General features: G+C 45.5%; 1 protein-coding gene across 2 annotated transcripts in view; it reads right to left on the bottom strand.

Annotated features, from left to right (window-relative positions):
• Window positions 1-968: 968 nt before the first annotated feature.
• The window catches only part of LOC112688106 (GATA-binding factor C-like), a 56341-nt gene continuing 31308 nt past the window's right edge, over window positions 969-26001 (bottom strand). For both annotated transcript variants that reach the window (XM_025561133.1, XM_025561132.1), the window contains exons 5-7: window positions 9942-10076; window positions 2030-2443; window positions 969-1138 (exon numbers count right to left, since the gene is read on the bottom strand). In XM_025561133.1, coding sequence (XP_025416918.1) covers window positions 1112-1138; window positions 2030-2443; window positions 9942-10076 — 576 coding nt within the window. In that variant the 3' untranslated portion in view covers window positions 969-1111. The remainder of the gene's footprint in view (window positions 1139-2029; window positions 2444-9941; window positions 10077-26001) is intronic.

The raw sequence follows: 26001 nt of genomic DNA on the forward strand, positions 1-26001 counted from the left end.
TTTAATGTTTCTAAAATAATAATAATAATAATAATAATAATAATAATAATAATAATAATAATAATAATAATAATAATGATAATAATAATAATAATCTAACTAAATATCGTATGTACAATATAAGCTTTTCTTCGTTTACATATTAAACACGCGTATATATTTATACGTATATACATGCACATAATGTTTTAATATTCATACAAACACGGTATATTACATCGAAACCGTTTAATATAACGTTAATATTTATATACACATACGGGTACGTATATAAATAAATATTCCGTAAATTATAATACATTGTACAAACTAATAAATTATCTCGTAATATTATATACTATACAAATATCTGAGTTCTAAACATTGTTTTCTATACAATTTCATGTTTTCGACTAGCTCATAAATATCATCTATATTTATATATTATATATATATATATATATATATATATATATATATATATATAAAATATGCGTATTACATTGATGTAGACGTTGTACGCGCGTTAGAAGAGAGAAAAAAAACTGGTTGTTTCGAACGAACGTATCGTATATAATAAAGTAGTAGTAGGTAAAAGAGAAATATGAACGTTTCGACTTTGATTTTTTTGTATATATATTTATTTTTTTGGTTTTTTTTTTCTTCGATTTTTTCATTTTTTTCTTTTCTCACCGGTGTAAATTAAAAGATACAATAAAACTGTCCGTAACCGCCGACGGTCGATATGCGAAAACGAAACATTAACTCTATGACGTACCACGACGATTTTACGTATACGTATTATTATTATTATTATTATACTGGCCAACTGTGTCTGCGTGAGTGCGGGTGTGTCCGTCAATCATTTGGTTAGCGTCTCTTTTGATGGGAATACATAGGAACTATGAGTATATACATATTATATGTTATCGTATTAATATATAATATTAATAATATGTATATATATATATATATATATATTATATGCGTACATAATAATAATATTTTTAATAATAATGATAATACCGATAGTAATACAATATAATAACATTATAATATAGTTATACTGATGCGTTTGTCATTCGCCGACCCTGCTGTGATTGGTGTGCCCGGGGAACGGCAAATCCAATAATCACGCGTACTCGGATCTCCAACTAGCCTGTGTGAAAAATAACACAAAAGAAAACGGCCGTTAGACGGTTTGAGAAAAGTGAACTTTTATACCGTTGATACCGGGTACACTATCGATAGTTTTATGTGTCGTACATTTCGTCCGTACCGAGATTGTTTTGTAAATCAACGCGTTACACGTCGAAAAACAAACGATTGCCGAACGGACGATGGTCATGCGAATCGCGGTGTATACGAGTACGACGACTACGGCCGGACGATCAAACAATATTTATACCTCGGTAACGGAAGAGAGAGCGGAATGGGCGCGCGCGCTACGGGAATAATTAGAAGCCGGTGGCCACGTTTTCTGTGCGAAAACACGCGTCTGAATGTGACATTTTCACCGACAATGGCTAGAACGGTCGTATACGTTATGCGCGCACCGCGTTCCGTTATAGTCTCCTGGAAACCATTTGTGTTGGGTCCGCTCGAACGTGACCCGTTCGATCGCGTACACCGACGCGTATTTTATTGCCATTATCACGGGTTGATCGTGCCCGTTTAGAAATTAACGGATCGAAATCCGTGGAAAATGCTGCGCAGTGGTCGACAGTGTTTCACGAGTGCCACCGAACGGTGCGCTGTTGAAAGCACTACCGCAGTGGCGTACAGAAATATTTGAGGCGAACGACTAATCGTGCTCGACACCGTATTTCCGTTTACACGGTCAACGGTTTTCTCTAAATTGTAGCCACGTTCTACAGGTCGAAGGATAACGTTTTGGCCGCGTTACCGATCTGTACGAATACTGTTGTAGGAGCGAACCGCGGGGCGCGCTCGGGACGATGCAAGAATCGAAGCTTAAAGGAACGCGATAGGGGTCGGAGTTGTGAACCGAAAAGAGGGTTGAACGAACGGGGAGAATACGAATGCTTACCATGTTCGACGAGGCGGGCAACCCGAGTCCGGTGAGCGACGCCATGTGATGGTGGTGCGGGTGTATGGGTGCGGACGGCGCGGCCGGCTGCGTGGCCTGATGGTGGTGGTGGTGGTACATCGCCGCGGCCGCGGCGGCCGCGTGGTGATGGTAGTGGCTCATGGCCGCGGGGTGCGGGTGCAGGGCCGCGGACGCCGGATGATGGTAACCGGCGCCGGTGCCGTCACCTCGCATCATGCCGGACAGCGACAAGCACGCGCCACCGCCGCCGCCGCCGCCACCGCCGCCCAGACCGCCGCCGCCGACACCGCCGATGCCGCCGACCATCGAGCCCTTCTTCTTTTTCGACTTTGACGACAGCTTCCGGTTCCGCGTTTGGATGCCTTCCTTTTTCATCGTCAACGGTCGGTTCACCTGCGGAGAGAAAAAACACAACCGCGATGAGTATAAATCGGTCACCGACGGATGTGAAAGCGGGCGCGAACGAACACCGAGTGTACGGCGCGATTGGAATCGAGCTCCGCGATTCGGTTTTGTTCGGTCCGCCTGGTAACGCGCGCCGAAAACGAAATATTTCCGATGATCGCATAGTACACGGTTTTGGTCGCGCACAAAGGGATAAACAATAAGAATAAACCGTTTTGCGCGACGTCGAGCACGTCGAGTAGTGGTTCGTTCGGCTAATTCATCGAATCCAATGACGGGATTCGGTACGCGCCACCGAACGCTTTGGGTCGTCGCAATAATAATAATAATAATAATAATAATAATAACCGCGGCGCGGAGAGCGATAATCGATTTGCGGAAGAAATCCCGGACGGAGGATGTTTGTCGTATTATTGTGTCAAACGCGTACCGCTGTCGTCGTCGACAACAATGAGAGCAGTTTTAATAATAACGAAAATAAAAAAAAATAAATAGCGCATAATACGTACACACGTAGTATCAATCTTCGTCGTACACGCACAACGAATAATAGCTGGTCCTACTTTTCGTGCACACGCGTGTACGTACATATTATTGTCGCCCTCGCCGACGATAATAGGTTTTTTATTGTTGCGGACCTGCATGCGTGTACGCACATCCGCAGCTGCCGCCGCCGACCGGCCGGTACGCCCATTTCCATTGATACGCACTTAAAAACATTGTACCATATAATCCCCGCCGAGATTGTATACGCGTTCGTTTGTAGGTTTATAATATTGTAATAATGCCGTTTTCTCGGAGGAACGACCCTCTAGGAAAACGACGGCGACCCTCGGATGCAAACGTTACGAGTGTATATGTATAAGGGATATCACGACGACACTGCGACGTGCACGACGATCGTAGTGTTTGGGCTGTAAAATGTTTTTCGGTGGCGTGTGCACGACGAGCGCTTCGTCGTCCCACGCGTATACACGTTTCGTGCCGAGGGGGCGTGCTCCGCACGGGGTAGCGTTTCGCTGCGCGCCGAGTACGCGGTGCTGAACACGTTTGAGCGGTACATTTTTTCGACGTACGGACAAGACATCTCGGTCCCTCCGAGGAAGAGGCGCGGAAAAAAAAAATAAATAAACAACGCGGACGAACGGCGGCGCGAAACGATAACATCGGCGGTGCGAAACGGTGTGCCCCGCGGGGTCCCCGGAATCGGTTCTGCGACGAGGAGATGGTGGCGAGGCGACGGTGGTCGTCCGAGTGAAAACCACGATCGCTGCCGGTCGCGCGCGAGATCGATTCGAATCCGTTTTTGGTTTTCGATTTGTCACAGCGGTCCATCATCGTATCGTGTCGGCCCACGCGAAACCCTTTCGGCAAAACGGCAACGCGACGGTCGACACACGGATTTTCACCTACGGCCCGCGCCGGATGTGAAGACGATACCGGTTGAAACGTTCGACGTTCACGCGTGTCGTGCGCGTTCGTACGGGCGATTGCGTAAAACGATTGTCGTCGAAAACGGTTCGTTTTCTTTCGCCGCAGCCGAACAATGGAAATCCGCGGTCGGGGGGGGGGGGGGCGGTCGACGAATGTGCAACGGGAAAAACAAAAACGGTCGTACCTCGCGTTGACAGCGCGGTGTTACTACCACCCCACCTTGGTAATAATAATAATATGATTAAAGTTTTCGACGATAATGAAACGATGACGAAGACGACAAACCGTCGGCGGCGGCGGCGAAGTAGGAGAATAATAATACGTAAGAGAGCGGAGAAAAAAAAAAAAAAAAAAAAAACAATAATAATAACCCCCGGGCCGTTACACGCTCGCCGTAAACGCGTATAGGCGTTGACCCGCGGTAGGGGTTTTCGTTTTCGGTGCACTATATAATTTGACTTTTCGTTTATTGTAATAATTAGTCATTAGCGGTTCTCGTGCACCGCCGACCATCTCTCGGCACCCGCGGAGCGCGCCCGAGATCCATTGTGCGCGCCTGCCTATCGCGCTCCGCTGCAGCTAAGTTCACAATAATAAACACAATAATAATCATAATAATAACTATTATTATTATTATTATTATTATTATTATTATTATTATCATCATCATCATCATTATTACTATTATTATTACACGTGCAGCGTCTCCTTGTGCCGTGTTATCGATTCAACCGCTGCTCATTGTTGTTAAACGCGATCTCTCGTCGCCGCGACGGAATTGATTGTTTTCTGGCACACGCGCCAACTATCGTCCCGCGATGGCGAATTCCCCGTTCGGCTCCACGCACAGCTCGTCCGCGTGTCATTTTTTCTGATTCCTCACGACGAATCGTGCGCAATCGAACACCCCGACGATTGACCGTTGCGCTTGTGGTTCAATGCTTGTGGAGCACTGCCGACAACAGTTACAAGGGATTTGCAGATTTGCGCGCAGAATCGCGATCGATCGTCGATAAATTCGTGCAGTATTGCTACCGTAAATAATCGAGACGACGGGAGCGAGGATTTTCAAAACCCGCGTTAAATCAACTACCGCCGTACGAACCGAATAATGTAATCACGTCGCAGAGATCCGACGACATCGCGCTTAGTGTACACACCGTCTCGTCGGCCGTCCGTACACTGTGAATCCCCGGTTGTCGGTGTATCGTCGGTCGTGCAACGTGACATTGGTACGACGTACACATTTATCCGAGTCCGCGTCTACCGCAATACTAACGTGTAACTACGAAATCCCATCGTCGCGATCGAAGGCTGTACGTAAATACGAGCCGTTAAAGAGCCCGTACGATAGTAAATTACCGCATCGACGTGATGCGAAATACCGATCGTCGGTACGGAATGTACACGTTGTACGACGATCGAGTACGTAAAAAAGCGTTTTCCCGTACCGAAAGCGCGTTACGAAGCTAAACGTGTTCCTCCGACGGAGAGAAATCAAATATCTCACGCGCGACTTCAGCTCGGCGAAATCGTGAAAACGATACACGTTTTATGAATATTACTGTACGTTTTGTACTAATCAACCGTTGATACAGTACACGAGCGCGCGACTAGCCGAATTTCACCATCCCTCTCGGAAGATACTTTATCGTTTTACACAAGGGAAATTACTATTGGATTCGAAGTAAAAAAAAAAAAAAAAAAATGTTTGATATTATATATATTTTTATTTATTTACACTATTTGCACACGTATACACGTCAATCGGTTGTTACCGAAATCAGCATATTAAACGGAATAAAACGTTTGCCGAGTAACCGAAAGTGGAAAAACGTGTCCAGCGCAGAGCCCAAAACCGTTTCAAATCTTAAAAATGCGACAGTCGAAAAATCTCTTTTTATTTGGACATCTAAAGCATTACAAAAACAGCTGTATCGGCGATCGAGTGATATTTGAATTTTATTGTTCATAGTTGACACCATGAGCCGCGGGAAAGTTATTTATCCATCTATCCCCACACGACACTAACCTACACACAAACGACAATACCTCCAACTCGATTGCCAATCATATTTTTATTCGCACGGGTGGCGTTTGTAAATTTTTCTAAAAATATCATACACATAGGAGCTCGAGTATTCACATCGGAGGTATTCCAGGAACGTTTACGATTAGTCCTGCACAAGGGAGATTATTTAGTTTACGATCCATCGAACACGGAAGAAAGATAGCACGTAGTAGTTTTTTTATTCGCGTTAAAGATAATTATTTGCTGAATTTTTAGCGATACCGTTCGGCAATTCCATGCTCGTAGGGGACCTGTTCCCGCGGACGACGCTATATTATTACGTAACGCGAGCGACACAACTGCCGATAACCGACGAAACGGACGCACCGGCGGTCGAAACACGTCGACGTCGCACAGTGGGGCAGTTGCCATCGAAATATCATTTGTCAAATTTTACTTATCGAATTATTATATATATATATATATATATATATATGCACAAGTCCGCCGTGCGTTACAGCGTAAAATCAAACGGAATAGTATAATAACGCGTCGTAGGCACACCGAGAGACGTTCGTTCATACAACGCGCGCGCGCGCACAACGAATACGTGTGTACATTCCGTCGTATACGTATTATTTTTTTTTATTTTTGTTTTTTTATGTACACGTATGAACCCGAGGAATTCGACTCCGAAATCAGAGTTGCGGCGACCCGTGACGACGACGACGACGACGGCGACAACGGCGACGAGACGGTAAACATTGTTTTAACGTCAGAACGCCGTGAACGTTATAATATATTCAACACGCGGAGACCACCCCTCGCACACGTAACGTATTACGTTGTACGATACGATAATAAAACGGTGTATTGAATATTTCGTGGAAAAAAAAAAATAATAATAATATCATGAATTGACCGTGGATAATTAATAATATTGTCTATACCATGTGGGGGGGGGGGGGGGTCGAACGTTTTATAATCGCGGTCGCTGCGGTCGCCGTACAGGTACCGTACATAATGCGCGCGCGCGGGACGACATTTTGTACCGTATCGGACGATGACAAACAACGGCGTTTCGGCCCGTCGTAACAAGATAATCGAGCACCATAAAAACGTGTCGACGGGCGGTCCTGATGTGTACGGGACGACGTCAAGACCGCAGGGCACACGTACGCGCGCACGATTTATTCGTATTGTAATATTAATCGGAGACACAATTTCGAAATACGACAAGGCTTTGTCGTTTTTTTTTTTCTTTTTTTCTTTTCTGTTTTCCTAGTCGACAAAACGTTTAAAGATCAAAATTGATTGCGATTTTCATCGGAAAGCCGCGCGCGTGGCCGTGGTGTCCGCCGCCGACCGTTCGTTTGCCGTCGCTATGACTCGAGCGCACATCGTGTCCGTGATACAGTCGTTCGTCGGTGGGATGATCCTTGCGCGAAGCGGAAACAATATACTTAGACAGGAAGCGACCGCGGGTTGTGTGCACAAAGCGCTGCGGGTCGAAGGATGTGAATACATATTCGCACGACGGTATTAGTAAACATGTTTTCCTCTTTTTATTTTTACCCCTCTCGAGTCTTTTCTCTCTCTCTCTCTCTCTCTCTCTCTCTCTCTCACTCTCTCTCGCCCTTCTTCCTTTACGCGTGTCGTCTATAGACCTCGATCCGTCATTGTCTTTGTGCGACGGCGTCTATTACACACCACGCGCACTTGTTTACGTGCGTGTGTATGTGTACATCAGATACACACGACAGAGGCAATTATTATTTCTAGCGTACAAACGGGACCACACGGCGAGCTATTTAAAGCTGTACACGTATACGCACGAGACACTTTATTGCAGGTCGGGCGATAGCGATCGACGGCCGGGGGCGAAAAAAGCCGGAGAGAAAAAATGTGGAATAAAAACTGTACGACCGATTTCGTTTGGAGCGCGCGCGTTATCTGCACCGGCAATATGTGCGCGACTCCTGTGCAGCACTTCTCTAATAAGTCCCGGCGGCCACGGAAGGGTTACGACGCGCCCGTCCCGTCGCTTTGCCCGTCGGCTAATTGCGCGTGTAAAGCTCCACTGCCTCCGCCGCCACCGTTGCGCTCGTCTCGGGGCCAATTATAATTCACGAGCGTAACATGTATAAAAATAATCGTCGTCGTCGTCCGACCACAAAAACGCAACGTAATGGCCGTGCGTTACTTGTGCACAGTGGTGTAGATACAATTTTTTCTGGGAGAAGGGGGGTTGCGTTTTAGAGAAAATTCATAATACTCTTAGTACATCTTAATACGAGGTCCTATATAATAAATGCTACATTTAAAATGGTATTATTGTTATGTCCCGTATTTAATGAAAATCATTTTGTTACTCAATTTGTATTATATACCTAATGATAGTAAAATTAAAATATCATTTTACGATAATATGTAAATATTAATAAACAATAGTTAAAAATATTATTAAAAAAGAATCTGAGAGGAGGTGGAAATCCCTTACCCCCTCCCCCTGTGACTACACCACTGCTTATGCATGCGCGCGCGGATAAGAGACGATCAAGTCGCAACGGCGCGTATGTAAAGGCGTCTGTTGTTAACGATGATGACCACGGTTATAGTAACAAAGTTGTTAACTGCTCACGAATTCGGTCGAAATTAACTGTTATTTTCGGTTGCTCGTTTCGATCGTAAAATTATAACAGCGTACACGGGGGCCTGTGCTCTTTAAACTTCATCAGTACGAGCCAACTATTGATGGTGAACCCGATACGTAGTGGGAGTTTTTTTTTTTTTTTAAACCCGAGTTGTTCTGTTGTCGCCCTAAGGTTATTCGGCAACGATTAGAAAACCGTAACAAGTATGCGCGCGTTTGATTGGGGTTCCAAATGATATTTTTCTTACAAACGGTTCTTGTGAACATCTACTCTTTATCGTGTTAATTATTTTAAACGAAAAAACCTGGAAAAAAAACCCGACATCTGCGTACTTTTCTTACGCGAAGATAAAAACGGGATCCGGCTCGGGTATACGGATGAAGCGATTCTCGGCAATCTTCGGTGCTCGCGCGAAGTTAAAAGCAAACGGAGATTATTAGTGCCGTCGTCGTGCAGCCGTTCGCGGAGTACGGCGCGCGCGTCATCATTAAACGGTCTGGTTGGCCGACGACGACGGCGGCGACGGTTGCGCAACCGGTATGCGTGTAAGCATTTTGTCGCATGTACGTGTAATAACAATAATAATAATAATGTTTGTACAAAACGGGCGGTGGCGACGAGGGGATGTTGTTTGGCGAAAAAAGGGAGAGAGAGAGAGAGAGAGAGAGAGATAGACATATAGTGGCGATATCTGGATGTTGCCGAGGGGGTTAATATACGCGTCTAAATGCGTTTCGGAAGTTGTACGGCTAAAGCCGAAAAAAAAACCCTCTCGGAACACAGCGTGTAATATTGCATCGCTTACAAACGACGCCGCCGACGGGGTTGGCGCCAAACGGGCGAACGCGACGGAACAACACGATTTACATTAAATTATGTTTACAGGACCTGTATCGCGTACGACATGTGACAATTGGTCCCTCTCAAATATGCTGACGATGTTGCAATACGAAAACGTCTACGCGCAACAACGTCATTACGAATGGAAGTCATCGAAGCCGGGTGGATCGGAGGTAAATATTCGAGGTAACGCGGTAGCCGTTATGGCTCGGAGGAAATCGTTTACTACGACCTAATGTTCGTAAAATGTTCACTACTGGAGATATCTAATGGATTTCATGAAGCATACGACCGCGATCGAATACGGTTTTAACGATCCTGCGTGTTCGTCTACGGTAAACTTATTTTTTTATTGCGTGTGACAAAGGGACGAAACTTCGAACCGCGCGAAAGCCTTTGACGCGCTCTGTACCGCGCGCGAAAAACACGTATCGATGTAACGGTATGCACGGTATAATGTCGGGTGTGCGCGTTTCACGAGAAAGCTGCCGCGTACGTTCGGGTGTGCAGCGGTTCTATTAAGGTCAGAATTTATGTTTGTACTTACGTTGTGCAGTTTGTAGTAGAGACCGCAAGCGTTGCAAACGGGTTCGCCGTTTTGGTTTCTCCTCCACAGCGTCGTGGTGGACGTTTTGCAATTCGCACAGCTCGTCCCGGCTCTACGGGCTGCCGACTGCAAGGACTGGAATGGACAAAAAACAAACCGATTAGACTCCCTGTACATGGTAATAAAACGTAAAATAATAATAAACACGAGTAAATAATGCCACATTGAACGTCGATAGTGCACGCGATGCGCACCGTGGCCCGAAGAGAAAATCGCGGTTTCGTAAAACGACTAAAAAAAAAAAATAAAATACTATACGCCCTCGTATTGTAATCACGTTCGTTGTCTTTGGTCCAAACGAGTGCCCTGCTCGGTCCGTTATTTTAAGGACCAGACCGGACTACAAATTTTACCAGTAGGGGATCGAAGTCGGACCGGACCACGGTTAAACGTTAATCGAAGACCAAAATTGTACCGAACAGACGGCTTCAAATTATTTTCAGACCGCACCGGACCGGTAGTTAAATAACATTTAAATAAAGTAGACCGTAGACCGGACTGTCGGTGCGATCTTAAAACATTTTGAACCGTTTATGGACGGGTCCGTAAGGTTCAGTCCGTATTATCCCAGACCGTACCATATGATGCGTTTAGTATTACACTGGACCGGACTTTATAAATAAATGTATACCTAAAGTTGTTGGGTTTTTTTTTTTCGTTTTGTTTACATAGCAATATCTGTATTTAGATTTTAAATACCACGATTGGGACCGGCTGGACCGATTTTCATTTCTTTTCTTTTTTTTTTTTGAAATCAGACCGGACTGAAAATAATGCATTTTATTTGAGGACTGGACCGAACTACTGCTGAAAACTATCGAACCGGACCAAACCGGACGGTTCAAAAATGTTTATACGTTAGAACCGTACTAGACCGGACCGGACCGATCAAGACCGGACTGGTATGCGGAGCACTGGTCCAAACGGTCTTTCGCGTTGCCGTCGACGCGTACTACGGATATCGCGCGTCGATTTCGTTCGGTACATGTCGCTCAAACGAGTGCCCCCGACCCCGAACAACGGCTCTCGCGATATAATTAATTCAATCGTAATGAATTCGCGTTCACGCGTGCCCTTTTCCGTAAATACTTCACGTGCACAATGGCGAGTGGTTGACGCGCGTACGTCGTGTGTATAATCTGACGGTGGCGGTCAAGTGTATGCGCGCTTGAACACAATACCGTCGGTCAATTAACAAAGGTTAACATGTTGGCGAGTGGAAAAGATTTCTTCTCGTCCGTACTTGTACATCAATTAGACTCCGTCGTACGCGCGACTACGGGTACGACGGTACGTTATATTACGTTTGTATTCAAATTAAAAAAAAAAAAAAAAAAAAACGTTCCACGCCGCATTAACATAATTCCACGTTGTAATGGTTGTCCGGTCGAAATATGTCCATATAATGTTCGAACATCTCGAAACATTTTCGTGAAAAAAAAAAAATTACAATCATAAAAAAATTGAATGTTTAATTTCCATTTTATTTTTATAACGCAGCCGGATGCATTTCTATGTCTGCCGAAAAAAAAATAACGTGTTGTACAAAGAACGTGAATGTGTGCGGTAACATATTTAGACTCGTTTTCCCGAGACAAACGCGAACCACTATTCCCCGCCCTTTTCCTGTAATTAACGTTTTATTTAATTAGTCGGTACATTCGCAGGTGTTTCGACCTCACCTCAACATCGCAATCGTTATTCGAACGCAAACAAAAACAAAACAAAAAAAAAAAAAATGACAACTTTATGACGATTGACGGGCCGACGGGGTTTTATGTAGCGAACGAATAATATTATATTATTATTCCAACCGAAGTTATTCATTCAAAACCTAATGGAAAACGGCCGTCGCCGCGGACAGCAGACGCATATGAATATGGTAAAATCGATATCACTATAATTTTGGTAGCACGTATGTTCCACACAGAGCATGTGGTACCTTTACAACAATAATATGCGTACGGTTAAACGTGAAAACGCTAAGTGGTACCGTATAAAAAATAAAAATAAAATATCGAGTTAAACACTTGAGAGGTGTCAAATTTCACAGCAAATGTCATTCAAAACATTTTCAACGCGCTCGACCATAGTACATATATTTTTTTCGTCCTGGTCGCCCTTAAAAGGTTTTAAGCCGTTGAAATGTTTTTATACAAAAGCGTCCATTAAACGCGTCGATTTGGCGTGTCGTACATCACGTGAACCAGCTATTATGCGTTTTATTTTTCAGCCCCCGACCCGTAGATAAGAAAACACCGAAAGGATTGAAAGGCGAGTCCTACCGCATACACGCCCGTGGCATGTTTACGTACATCGCATACACGGCGTTTCAATGTACATAATTACGTGTACCTTCGACGTAAATTTTATACGCACCCGATTCGTCCGAGTAGAATCGTATATCGAGCAGGACACGTGGACGCCCTCGCATCGAACACGTAACATATAATGCGGTCGAGTGCATAAAATGTTTTGCATATTGCCCAATTGTCGACAAAATATACGTATAAATGTATATGCGTACGTATTATACATACGATATAATATTATAGTTGTGTTATAGTAATAGACTACGGTTGTTGGTAATATTAGTTTGTTATTTTTTTCTTCAAATATATAATAAAAACGCTCGTCTATTGTTCTAACAAACAGTAGGTCTGCGGTGCGGCATATATATATATATATATATATATAAATAGATTATAAGACATTAGCAGAAAAAAAAAATAATAAATAAATACCAAACAAGCCTATTGTTTAACGATGAAAACGCGTCTGCCACTTATATAATAAAAACGTGTTTAAATACACGCGCACGCATATTTTCACGAGGCATACGCGTATGGGGAGGGGAGGGGAGGGGAAACAATATTGTACTATTATCGTGTTCTAGTGCGCGTTTCGAGAGGGTCAATCGGTGTACATGAGTAGATGGTATTGTGCGCGTACGGTATTACTATGCGCGCGGTGTATGCACGGGGTTCGGGTGTTCTTCCGGTCGTGCGATTGATTTCTTCGGCGTCGGAATTCCACCGCGGACCGACGTTTACGTACAAACATAATGGCTACTTATAACGTACAGCTCCACTACCGGACCTTACCAACGTGCATACACGCGATAACCTACGTATCGCGTCCGACCGCACGAAACGACTTGTCCGGTTGTCAATTAAACGTCATACAACGAATAAAACGTAATATAATCGGATCGGTTTTCGACGAGCGCGACGGAGGAGGAATGGAAAGGAAAGGAAAAAACCGTGTACACATGCACAGATACCCGCGGCGCGCATTTCGTACGGGTAAATGTCCATTAGAGGCGTGTAAGAGACGTAGGCGTGTGCGCGCGCGCGTGTATGTGCAACAACCCCGTCGTCTGGGACCGAAAATATGAAATAATAATAATAATAATATTACACGTCGCCCGTTCCAATGCCTTCCAATTTGTGACTCATCATAATTTTTTGTTTTTTTTTTTTCTTCTTCTCCTCTTCCTACCACCGCGCGAGACCCGTAAACGGCACGTCAATATATTATTGTATAAGGTCCTCGCGCGCGCGCGCGCGCGTGTATAATCCGAAACGATAATAATATTTTGTTCGCCGATCCAATCATTTGATAAGTGCGCGCTGGTATTTTGATAAATGGACGCGCACGAAGAAACGAGACGAACACTGCGGGTACAAACGCGTGCGCGAGGCGTTTACGGTGTATGATATTCAATTTTCAAGATTCCGTCGCTAAGTACCGTTCGTATAACCCAATGCTACACCCGGGTGTACGCACTCGCACTCCGATTATGAACGCGATGCGACTGCGGGGCGCGAACGGCACGCCACGGCGGCAGGTTGATAAATTATTTATTTATTTCGTTATCAGAAAAAAAATACGGAATGTTTGCGACGTGTACGGTTAGCGAATCGGGCGATTAACGAACAATATTAACACGAACGATTTCGAAGAAGGAGTCTGTCCACCGGTGACAAAGCAATCGAAATAAACCGACGACGTTTATACGTTCTAATAGTAATTGTGCGAACACATTCGTCTCGGGGCCGGATATTACGCGACGTGCACGAAACACGTTTTTTTTTTTTTTTCGGAAATCATTGTGATACCGGACGAGAAGACGACACGCGGTGGTCGTCTTCGGTTTTCGCGGTGGCTCAAGTGGCCCGCACTGATTATACCGTGAGATTTCGCCGCTTATCAGATCCAAGCACATCGTTGTCGTGTGCACAACGCGCGCGGGGTCGATCGCCGATGGCGAGACGTACGTTTTGTTTTGAGTATTACGTTTACAGGACACGTACGAAAACGCGCGTCGAACGTTGCATTTGAACGGGAGGACCTGAACTCGAAACCGGATACGTGCGGGGGAGGCTGCGCGCGAATTCGATTGATAAACCGTTTTCCGTCGGGAGGACTGCATCGCAAGGACAACCGAAAAAGTACGTTGGCCGGGCGCGTCGGCCTAATCACCTAGCGCGGTAAGCGTTCGCCCGACGCCCCTGTTGGACACGTGTTTGCGGTGCATATTTTTCGTCGGCGGATCGACGACACGCCGCTACCTATGTACGACGGATTCGACGGGGACCTCTGGACGGCGCGGCTGAGCCCCGAGCGGACAGCGCGGACGCATAACAATAACGACGTTGAGAACGCCAACACTGGTTATGGACATTATTCCGGTGCGCGGACCCCGAGGAGGTCCCGAGCGGAGCGTAAGAAATCGCTAATAGAGAGCTATCTCTTCGATTATCTCCCGTCGCCCGTGGAAGGAAAACCGTTTGTAAATCCGTACGCGTTCCGCACGCGATAACCGAACGCGGCCGGGCACTCGTTCGCGGTGCGCACGTACGGCCGCGCGCATATCGTTGCGTGCAGCGATCGGAGAGTCCGAAGGCTAGATCCGTAACGACATTGTACCGCGCGTCCGCGAGACCTGGAAACGTTGTACAGCGCGCGCTAAACGGTCGTGCGCGGACACGGGTATTAGGGGCACGATATCCGCGTCGCCGCCGAGATGTATCGGTCCGATAATGATTTAATAATTGGTGGAGAAAAAGTATACGAAATAAAAAAAAAAAAAAAAATTAATGGGTGTCTCCCTCTCCGTGTCTCCCGTCGGTCCACGCCTAAACGCTCTGTACACCTATACGTGCACAATAAACGCGTGTTGCGCGCCACGTTACGTTCGAATAATAATAATAATAATAATAATAATAATAATAATAATGTTGTACCGCGAGAAAAACGGCCGAGATCGCCTCGTCATGCACAATCAATTACGGTATTAGACGAACGTGACGGGGGGTGCAAACGCATCGCATACAATATTATATCAAACAATTCGTTAAGTATTTTTTATTTATTTATTTTTTTTTTTTTTTTTTGTTCGAAACTCCGACCGCGAGCGGCCGGTGCGCGCGGTCCGCGCGTCTCGCGGTCGCGCGTCTTCCCGTGCTGCACGAACAGCAAACACAATGCCAATAACGGGTGTACGACGGTGGATAACGATCCCCGTTTACGGTCGCCGTTGTTGTACCGATAATTGCTGGTTGCCAGAGAGCTGTACGCGCGGCGTTACGCGTCCACCCACCCGGTCGCGGGCACGGTCGGCGGCGGTCGGGCGTGTTGTTAAAAGTAGTGTTTTCGTCGACGCGCGTCGAGTCCGCGGGTAAAGAAATAAAATAAAACGTAACCCTTTCGAACGCGCACCGTCTTCGTGAGCCGCGCGTCGGGGTGCGGTTGGGGCGTGCGCGCGGACGGCGCGTTAAGGGTGCGCGCCTCCGCGGACCAAGACCAAGGGAGTGCTTGCCGACGCGCTTATCGCGCGACCGACAAGCGTTACACGGTTTGTTGAACGTTGAACGACGCGAGAAGAGCGTTTACGATCAACCAGGACCGTGCGCGTTTCGGGCAACGGTGTTGTTGTTCAAACGCGTTCCCGTCGATTTCGATTTCGGTTGAACTCGGAACGTGAAAACCGACGGTTGGTACGCGTTCCGTTCGTAATCGAACGTGCGCCCTGAATGTGCTGTAAGATTTTCGCACGCCCACGTACGAACCACGGGTGTACCACCCGGGCCGGAGGATCTCCGACGAGATCGGTCCCGTCGGTGAGCGCGATCGAAACGCAAGTCGATACTTCGCGCGTGCACCACCGAAGCGGAGTAGTGACGTGTGATATCGTCAAGGCCGATGAGATAATATAGTGTGTGAAAACCGAAAACGCACCGTCGGCGATGCCGTTCGGTGCACATATTTATACCGGCGGGCGTGTGCGTGTAAACATAATCGAAACGTACGGAACTAGTTTTCGTGTGAACCATAAAATTCGTATCCGTACATATATATATATATATATATGGGGTGTTAACGTGATGTAATTAATATATGCTCGCGCGCGCGCGCACTGTATACATGTGTATACGGATTCGTGTATAATATATGTACGTACGCGCGAGGGAAAACGTTATAAATATCGCATCCTCCGGGATTCGGTCGCGGCGGCGGAGGAGGGCGAAAACAACTATACCTGTACCTATAAGTTATTAATCGATTTCGATAGAGCTGGGTGTTACGATTAAAAGTAAGAATAATTAATAGGCTAAAGGTTATAATTAGAGGTATGTATTCTCTCTCTTCGCGTTAATATTTACTGTAAGATCGTGATCGAGGAGACTTTGCGCTGCACCACCCACAACACACACACACACACACACACACACACACACACACACGTTACAAGCTGCAAAGCCTATTCTACAATATATTATTGGAGAAAGGAATAAATAATAATAATAATATACATACATGTGAACCGGCCGTACCAGCGTGTATTGATACGCGTACGAAACGTCTCTACCTAGAGGTACGTCCCGCCGATATTATTATTTTTTTCTTTCCGAAACGTGCGAGAAGATTTGACGATTAAAAAATCAAATACACAATTTATGTACGTGTACACCAGCGCGTACATATTATAATAGTCGTTTAAATAATTAAGACGTACACGCGCAATGCGTTATAATAACAGTACTATAACGTATCATCGTATCGGTCTTTGGTTCGCATCGAACGGTACGATAACTATAATTATAATTGTTATATTAAATTTCGTGTAAACAAAATATCAACCGCTGGACCGCGACGACGAATAAACGACGCGAGATCAGACTTTTTGCCCGGTGTCAGAGACGTATTTATGGGTGGGGGGCCGAGGAGGCTCGGGCCCCCTCCGATATGAAAAACACCATTGTTAAAGATTATTATTTTTAACATGAATATGTCTTAATGCTGGGGGTTTTTCGAAAATTTGTCGCGACACTGAGAATGTTACTTATGGGATAATTTAAAATTTTATATTTATAAAATATGTTTATTCTTTTAAGAAAACATTTAGTGAATTTTGAGTGACTCTAATAAAAAATTTGTTTATTACAATGTAGTTTTTATACTTTTAAAAAAATTGAGTTTCTTATTTCTCTGGTGGTGTAAAGACAGTCGAGAAGTCTTATAGCGTTAAAATAATTTTTTTCGTAATTCTTAGTGTGCTTCCTCCTTCCTTTCCACCCGAAAATCAAGTACATAATCGGCCCCCTCCGAAATGAAAACCTATATACGCCACTGCCCGGTGTAGTACATTGTATTTGGTACGAGGTAAGTGGATACAAGTGTACATGTACAGGAACCCCCCCCCCCCTCCACCCCTCCCGAGAAACGATGCGAAATATGCGTAAAGAATGTTTTTAAACGTTTCGAGAAATTAACAAACGTCGATTATACGGTACGCGGTGATTATAGATTACACACTCCGCGAGCACCGCGTAAACATGATTTCCACCTAAACGACGTGAGCACGTGAGACGTGTACGTATTTATACATAGGACGACCTTATGCACGCTGGTGCAACGGTGTAACAAAATATTATGCACTCGTCGTGAACGGATAATCTTTCCGCACCCCGTCGGATTGACGGTGAAATTAATAATATTTAAAACCGTTAATCGAACTACCCAAACGGTTTATAAACATTTTAACGCGCAACGTGCAATACGCAATACGCGTACAATTTTATTAAAACACTACAGTCGACCGTGTTTCTACCAGCCGCAGATCACATCGATGCATGCGTTTACAACAAAAACAAATCGCCAACCGACGTGTGTTATGATAGTTATTCATTTATTTACTTTCAACTGTACGTATTCAAAACGGTCGTGTACTATTACAATTCGCCGGACATTATTATTGTAAGATATGCGTTTGTAGCGAAAAATATAAATACAATATATTATAACGATCGCGATTAAAATCGAATATATCATCGTATTATTATAATAAGTACGCGTACGTATATGGGGGGCAAATTGTAGTCCTATCATTGAAATGCGAAAATGTCGTGTTTACGCATATTTTTCCGTGTTGCACAATGTGCCGGTGAAAAATCGTTCTTACCTCATCGACCGACGTCGAAGGTTCTGTACCAGAAAAAAAAAACAACCGCAATCGGACGATAACGTTCTATTGTTGAACAATATTCTCTATTTCGATCAATACAGCACCGTATGGGGCGCAGTGATGTCCAACCTTTTTTCCTCGGTAGACCAATTTAGCAAACAATCATCTTAGAGCGGACCACCGAATATAAAAGTACGAATAATATCGATATTAATCTAATAATGTTATTTTGTTACACACAGCGGACATGTTGAATTTGTTTTCAAACATTTTATTGATTACCGAAAAGATTACAAGATCACGAGATCACGGTGTAGGTATACATTAATTTGATCGGTACGCTGTTTCAATTACTCGGGTTATATCATGAAAATTCTATTTGAAAACGGTCGAAAATCAAATAATTACGTTTATAAAAAAAAAAAAAAAAAAATGTATTCTATAATTATTTTTTAAATTTTTTTTCATATTTTGTTTCATTTTAGAAAAAAAATTGCAACGGACCACATTGATTACCTTCGAGGGCCGTGGGTTGGGCACCACTGGTATAGGGGGTACACGCATATGGGATGGGCGACGCGGGACGACATCTGAGGGGGTCCGCCGGTACCGGGTCGTTAAATTAGCATACCGAAGCGGCAGTTACGAACGGCACACGTATAATATAATACACGCATTACAATAGTACAGGACTGTTGAGAAACTGAATAATAATCTGTGCGTTTGTACAAAACATGTAAGTACACTCCTCCGAGGCACCTCTACACGTATATAATGTGATACGTAATATTATTATTTATAACCATACTAATATTATAATATACCGAACAAATTGCCAAGCATTTATCCATCCTACCCTCCCTCTCACTCTCTCTCTCTCTCTCTCTCTCTCTCTCACTCTCTCTTTTACTGGTCGAAAAAATATATGTATTTTATTATTTATTATTGTATGTTAACCGTAAGTGGGTGCGATTTAACAAAAATCAGTTGGAACGGCTACGACACAATTGTGACGGAGTGGACCGGAAGAAAACTTTGTGACACGGATATAATAGTAGAAAATCTTAATGCGAAAATGTAGGAGGAGCCAAACGGAAGGAACTACAGAAATGGTGAAGTATTACCTTAACCGCCGAATATGAAAATTGTAATAAAATAGTATTGCAAGATGCACCGACATATAGATGTTACAAATTGGGTCAGTGCGATTTACGGGAAAACTACAAAACGCAAACACCACGGTGGCAACAACAGCGCAACAATACGAGTAGATTATGTTTTGTCGATCGGTCTTGAGAAACGCTACGATAATAACACGACCAGAGTCGATCCCTACACATTATAAACGCAACAATCGACGAAAAGTATTGTCTTAAACACGCGCGCAATAATAACGTGGAATTCAAACAGTGACATTAGCGCCTGGGCATTCGTGAGTCCAGTAGAATAGCCGAATATGGTTGCGCTAAAACCCAATTTAATACAACACACTGTAACGGGTACAGAGAAACGAATAGAAAAAATCAACAGCAAAACGTGAAAAGTTTATGAACACGCGATGGTCCAACGAGAACTCGTCGATGAAATAGCGAAAAACGTCTATTATTATTATGCTGCGTAGTTAACATTTATCGATGATGAAAACAACGTTTGAAACGTAGGATTTCGGCAGCACTCAATGTTAGACGGTTAAACGTGATTGTAGTTGAAATGGCTAAACGATTTCCTCGCGGTGTCTGAATAATGAATAGAATAGAATTATAGAGTTATTGAATTCAACTCGTCTATTGCGTTAGCATCGGAGGAATTTCCAGACCTATTGACATTTTCAGGGGGAAAAAACGCGACCATGTAATGCGATAATAGTGTTACTACGACACGGAACTTCCACCGGAGTCGACGTTTAATGTTCACGTGCATTACAATTTACGCGATATCTGCACGTTGCGTGACCGCGACGGCGGCACTCCAACAAAGAAGGTCAAACTTAGAGAGACGTTCGCGGACAAAAGCTTGCGAAGGAAGTGGTAGCGGCGGTGCACGGGGGTAGTTGCTGGGAGCGGAAATCGTGCGGAATTAAGCGGTCCGAAGAAAAATAATGGGTTTTAAAAACTCAAGGGTCCGTCGGCGGCGGTGGTAGTGGTGGGAGTCGAAGATCGGCGCAACGGGGCGAGTGGGGACGTAGGGAGTTGAGTTAGCGAGAAGCTTTAGCTCTGACCGAGTGGTTTTTCCGACGGGGGCAGGAAAAACCGACTGCTGCAGGGACGCGTCGCGTCGGGGGTGGAGGGGTATTTTCTGCGATAATAAATCACAAGGGATTCGTAACGTTTAGAAGAGATAACGGCGGAACAAGGGAGCTTTGTCATCGGTGTACACGCGCGCGCCCACATATACGTATATATATATTCGCGTACATAAAAGCCCCGGGATAGAGTTGGGTGGTTGAGTGGGGTGTGAGGAGGGTTGTACAGAAATACGGAGCTGCGGCTGAAAAAGTGGGGTGGCAGCGGAGGAGAGAGATCATTTATCAACGTTCGCGTCGTTGGCGAGGACTTTACAGGACGCGATCACGCGCGTGCGTTCATACACAGGGACCGATATCCATGTATATATAAACTCCCTGCCGCCTTCATTGTGGCCGGCAATTGCGCAGTCGATACCATCGCGCGTCCCCCTTTTTAGCTGCTCGCGCAGACACACACCCGTGTATACACACGCATGGGGACACGCGTACACACGTACGCGCGCGGGCGCGTACGCAGTGCAATGGTCGTCAGGGTGGGGCGAAATACATTTTTACGTACGTTATACTCGCGTTCACCCCCTTTGCGCCGCCGCCATCGTCCGATCACCCCGGGAATTACACTGGTGCGGGGCGTCGCGACCGATCGTTATCGGACGGCCCTCGGAGGTGGACGGACGTGAGGAGGGCCGACGCTTTTCCCCTACGTCACTACCCCGTAGTACACAATACGATACATAATAATAGTAATAATGATAATAATAATAACAATAGTCATGTGCAGGCTTTTATTTTATTTTTATTTTTTTATTCTCTTTGACGATTTTCGTGTGCGCCCGTGCTCGTTTTTTAGGTATATATTTTTTTTTTTTTTTTACCGCTTCGACCTGGCCCGGTGAAAATAATGACGCGACAGGGACTGCCGTCATCACGGGGAGTCTATGCATACGAATTTAGACCGACGATGGGGATGATATTGTACGTTTCGCAAACGAATGACGAACGCACGACACATTATAATATGTCGGTGGCGGTGAAAAAAAAAAAACAATCGCGTTTCTAACGGTCGAATACGGACGACAAGGGTACGAATGCGCCATAATATTACATGAACGGGCGCAATCTCATTCCTGGCGGTCATATTATCGTTCGTATACTTACGCCCTGTACACGTTACCGTGGCGACGGTTTTGTTGTGACAATCGACTTTGGTACGCGGATCCTACGCGAATACCGTACACGCGCATTTGTGTATACATATCCTCCGTTTCCCCTCTACCCGTGAAAAACTCGTACAATAGCTTTCGGCGAAAAGAATAGGCGGTTTGACATTTTTCAGTTGGCGGTTCAAGCATAGTTAATACCGCCCACCAAATCTACCAAAAAGTCGTATAAGGTACAATAATTTACTTAATTTCTATTAAATTACCAATTTTATATTACCTACCACTGCCAGTTGCCAAGACCAAGTACCCGCCTATTAAAATGACACCCACCCCAAACTATTTGGTAGTTCAGTGAACCACAAAATGTTTGATCAAGCCGACTCCGGTCCTTCGTACACACACACACAGTTCGATATGTTATCGCTAGCGTTAGGGAAACGTATCGTTTTTTAAAACCAACGTAATGTGCACTCGAGTTCGAGTAAATTTTAAGTTTACACCGCAGTGTTCGATGTTCATACGAATATCGAGTTGGCCAAATAGGATTATGAAATATAACCGACAGACCGTGACGCGTAACGTTAAAACGCCGTGTACACGCGTAAAGTGCATCTCACGTCTGCTTCAAAGGAATATATTATTTGAAAACACGCGTCTCTCTCCTCGGCGAAACGCGGTCGGTGCGGAAAACGAAATATAAATAAACGACCTGCTGCTGCCGTTGCAGCGGCGGCAGAGTTCAATTAGACGACGACCGCGGCGGTGGTTGTCAACGACCGTTATCGTGTGGTCGCGTCCTCTGCCATTCTGTTGTCGGATCAACCGCGCGCGCGGCGGTCAATCGGGAGGTCGTCCCTCGACGACTATGACGAAGATTTAGAACGAAGGACGTACGGTTACGAACGCGGCGTGTATTTCACAATCACGCCGCCGACGACGACAACGACTCGTGTGTTTTTTCATCATTACTTTTGTGTTTCTTTAAATAAAGTACACCCGACCGCGGACATTTGCATACACTAACTCTACTGTTGCGCTACACGCGCACGCATGCCACGGACATGTATACAGCTGCTGCTGCCACGTGTGCGCGTGTGTGCGTGCGCGCTCGAAAGGAGCGGAAAGGAGCCGGGTGGTTTTGACCGAGTGCGGGCGGTGGCGGAGGACCTGCGCGCCGCACTGTTCGCCATGTAAGGATTGACGTGCCGCCACCGGGCGTTTTAGCATTATTTACACACGACACACACCGGGGGCTTTGCCCTAATTAACTCCCGAGATCTATGTACGCACGCGTAACACAGTCGTCGTCCGATGTTGGGCGCTGGCAACAATAAAACGCATACGGCTATTAAACGAACACGCGCGTCCATAACGTATTTCGTCGACCGGCGCTTTGTATTAGCCGCGCGCGCCGCCGGTCGAACGCAAATGTTTTGTAAACGTACGCGAGGAAAAGTAAAAGCGGATGACGCGCCGCACCGGAACGGTCGGGCACCGCGAGGTCCTTAATGCGCATCCTCGCGCCGCGTGAAAGGTCCGTTTGCAAACACGTATCTTCGAACCGCGGCGTGTTATTGTTGCGAGGTGAAAACACCGAGCACCGGATTTCGTTGCCCGACGATCGGAACGACAAAAAAAAAAAAAAAAATGCAAGTATAATTAAACGTCTATTATTGCTGCTGCTGTCTGCGGCCGCGGACCGATTGTGATGTAACCGCCGGAGACGAGAAGAGTTTATTGCACCAGAAAAGAAAAAAAAATCCGTCCGACGCGTAGAAATTGAACTGTTTGGACCGCTGGTTCGGGTGAAATCGGATTACCTTCCCTACTCCCGAGCAAGTACGCCTAATAATGTTTTACGGTACCGACTGTTACGGTACGAGTGTACACGTCGTCGCAGTCGTTTGCAACGCATATGGTTTACATATTTGCTCGGTGTAATGGAACCGTGAGCGTGTACGTAGTAGCGTATTATAATGATATAGGCATTACGGCCATATATAGGTAGATTGCGAGTGGGCGGGGCGGGGCAAGCGCTGTTGCTCAGCGGTAAAAGCAAAATTGTTGTTAATATAATATAATTATTATTCGAAGAAAGAAAAACCATACACGGTTTATCAAACTCAGCTGCGACGGTACGCATAATGCGTAATGTATTATTAAAACAATAAAGTCGACGCCCGCAAAGATCGGAAAGTAAACGGTCCGCCGGTGGTTCGCGACGCAATACGTTTGGTATTAACAGCACTGCGCATAATACGGGTGTAAAAATATTTACCGTCCAACGGTGTACTGGACACGCGTGTGATAATTAGTAAGAAATCGCGCGATAAACGTTAGGAAATCATAACAATAAAAATAAAGAATAAATAAAAACCAAGTACCGTCTGACACGGAGTGCGAAAGTAAAACAACGAGGTAAGGTCGAGTTTACGCACGACGGACTATAATTCATATTTTCGGATACTTTATTTTTTCACCGAAAGTGTTGTGAGCGCGCTATGCGCACGCGATATATATTATTATTATTATACCGATCGCCTGACGCGCACACAGCCTGTCCGTTATATATCACGTGTACCTGTGTGCGCGCGTCCGTGTGTGTGTGTGTGTGTGTGTACATAAGTCCTCCGTAAGTCGTATTATTATATGCGGCGCAGCAGTGCGCTCCCATTATATGTAAATTCGGTCGGCAGCAACTACCGGTGAAGGGACGGGAGGCGTCGCGGGCCTGGGTGAGGAGGATGTGTGTCGAGGGTTAACCGATATATAGCTGCAGTAAATTTCAATATATTATAAATACTGTAATAATAATATGTAATATTGTAGTGCGCGTATGGGATAAAAGAAAAAAAAAACCCGTTCAGCGTACAAGAAGCCGACCCCGAATGGTGCGGCGGTGTTGACACGACGAGACAAATTTCAACGACCGTACCAGACCCCGCTTGCCATAACGCGACGATCGTACATAAATAACGATTAAACACACACGGGCGCGCGTCTCGAGCCGAGAAAGATTTTTGATATCCTTAAACCGTTTTCGATTCCCCAGCGCACGCGTACGCACAACTTTACGTTTCCGAAAACCGTTTGGCGTCGAGGGTCTGCCGAACGCAACACGTTCAACGTATGCAAATCGCGTGCGTTCGATTGGCCGGTTTTGACGGGCGCGACGAACGCGCTCGCCGAAGGGACGAACCGGTCGCGCGTTTACCTACGGGGGACGGAGAACAAAAAAAAACGATAAAACGGCAAGCGTTTGCGGGGAATAGGGGACCCCGCCGAACGTCGTCGAACATGGCCACTGCACGCGTTTACAACCGCCCCACACCCCCCGGACAGGGACACCGGTGGGTCGCGCCGCGGCAGCAGCTGTCGTCCCTCGTTCGTTTTTCACGCAGCTTTCCCACAGCCGCCGAGTTAAATAATATCATACTGCAGGGGACGGTGCGAGACGCGCCCCGAGAAACTACACGCCGTGACGGTACGCATAAATACGCACGTAAATATATTATATTCGCTCTTTCGTAAACAATATGTAGTCGGGTTCTACGCGCGCACGCGGTGGACGACTGGTATGTACACACCGTTCGGTGGAAGGAAAAATCAATATGCACACGAAGGCGGCTCCGGTGACGGGGGTTGCGGAGGGCAACGAATACGTCGGTGGAGGCGCAGGAGGTTAAAATCATTGATTTCGTCGAACGCGCGCGAGCGATGATTACGTAGGTACTTTTACTTTTTTTTTTTTTTTTGCCTACGGTTTATTTTTTCCATTTCCGTGGTTTTGTATTTTTACGCGTATTCCTACGAGTGTGTGCGAGCGCGTATGTCCACCCTCCGCGCAAACAACACTACTCCTCGGCGGCACCGTGGAAAGCAAAAAAAAAAAAAAAAAAACATTAATGAAACCCAGTTTGGTCGATACGCCGGGCCACGTCGAGGTATCCGCCCGCAACCGTTTTTTTTTTTTTTTTTAACGCAACGTATAAAGGTATAAACGATGTGAACTCGAAAAAAGGATACTGCGAGGGATACGTTATTATTTAACAGTGACAGACTGACATCCGAGTGGCGCTCGATCGGCATGAAAGAAATCGCTCTGACGGGTTCCACCGAAGC

Source organism: Sipha flava, unplaced genomic scaffold (assembly GCF_003268045.1).
Source record: "Sipha flava isolate LNK unplaced genomic scaffold, YSA_version1 37_pilon_pilon, whole genome shotgun sequence".
Lineage (NCBI taxonomy): Eukaryota > Metazoa > Arthropoda > Insecta > Hemiptera > Aphididae > Sipha > Sipha flava.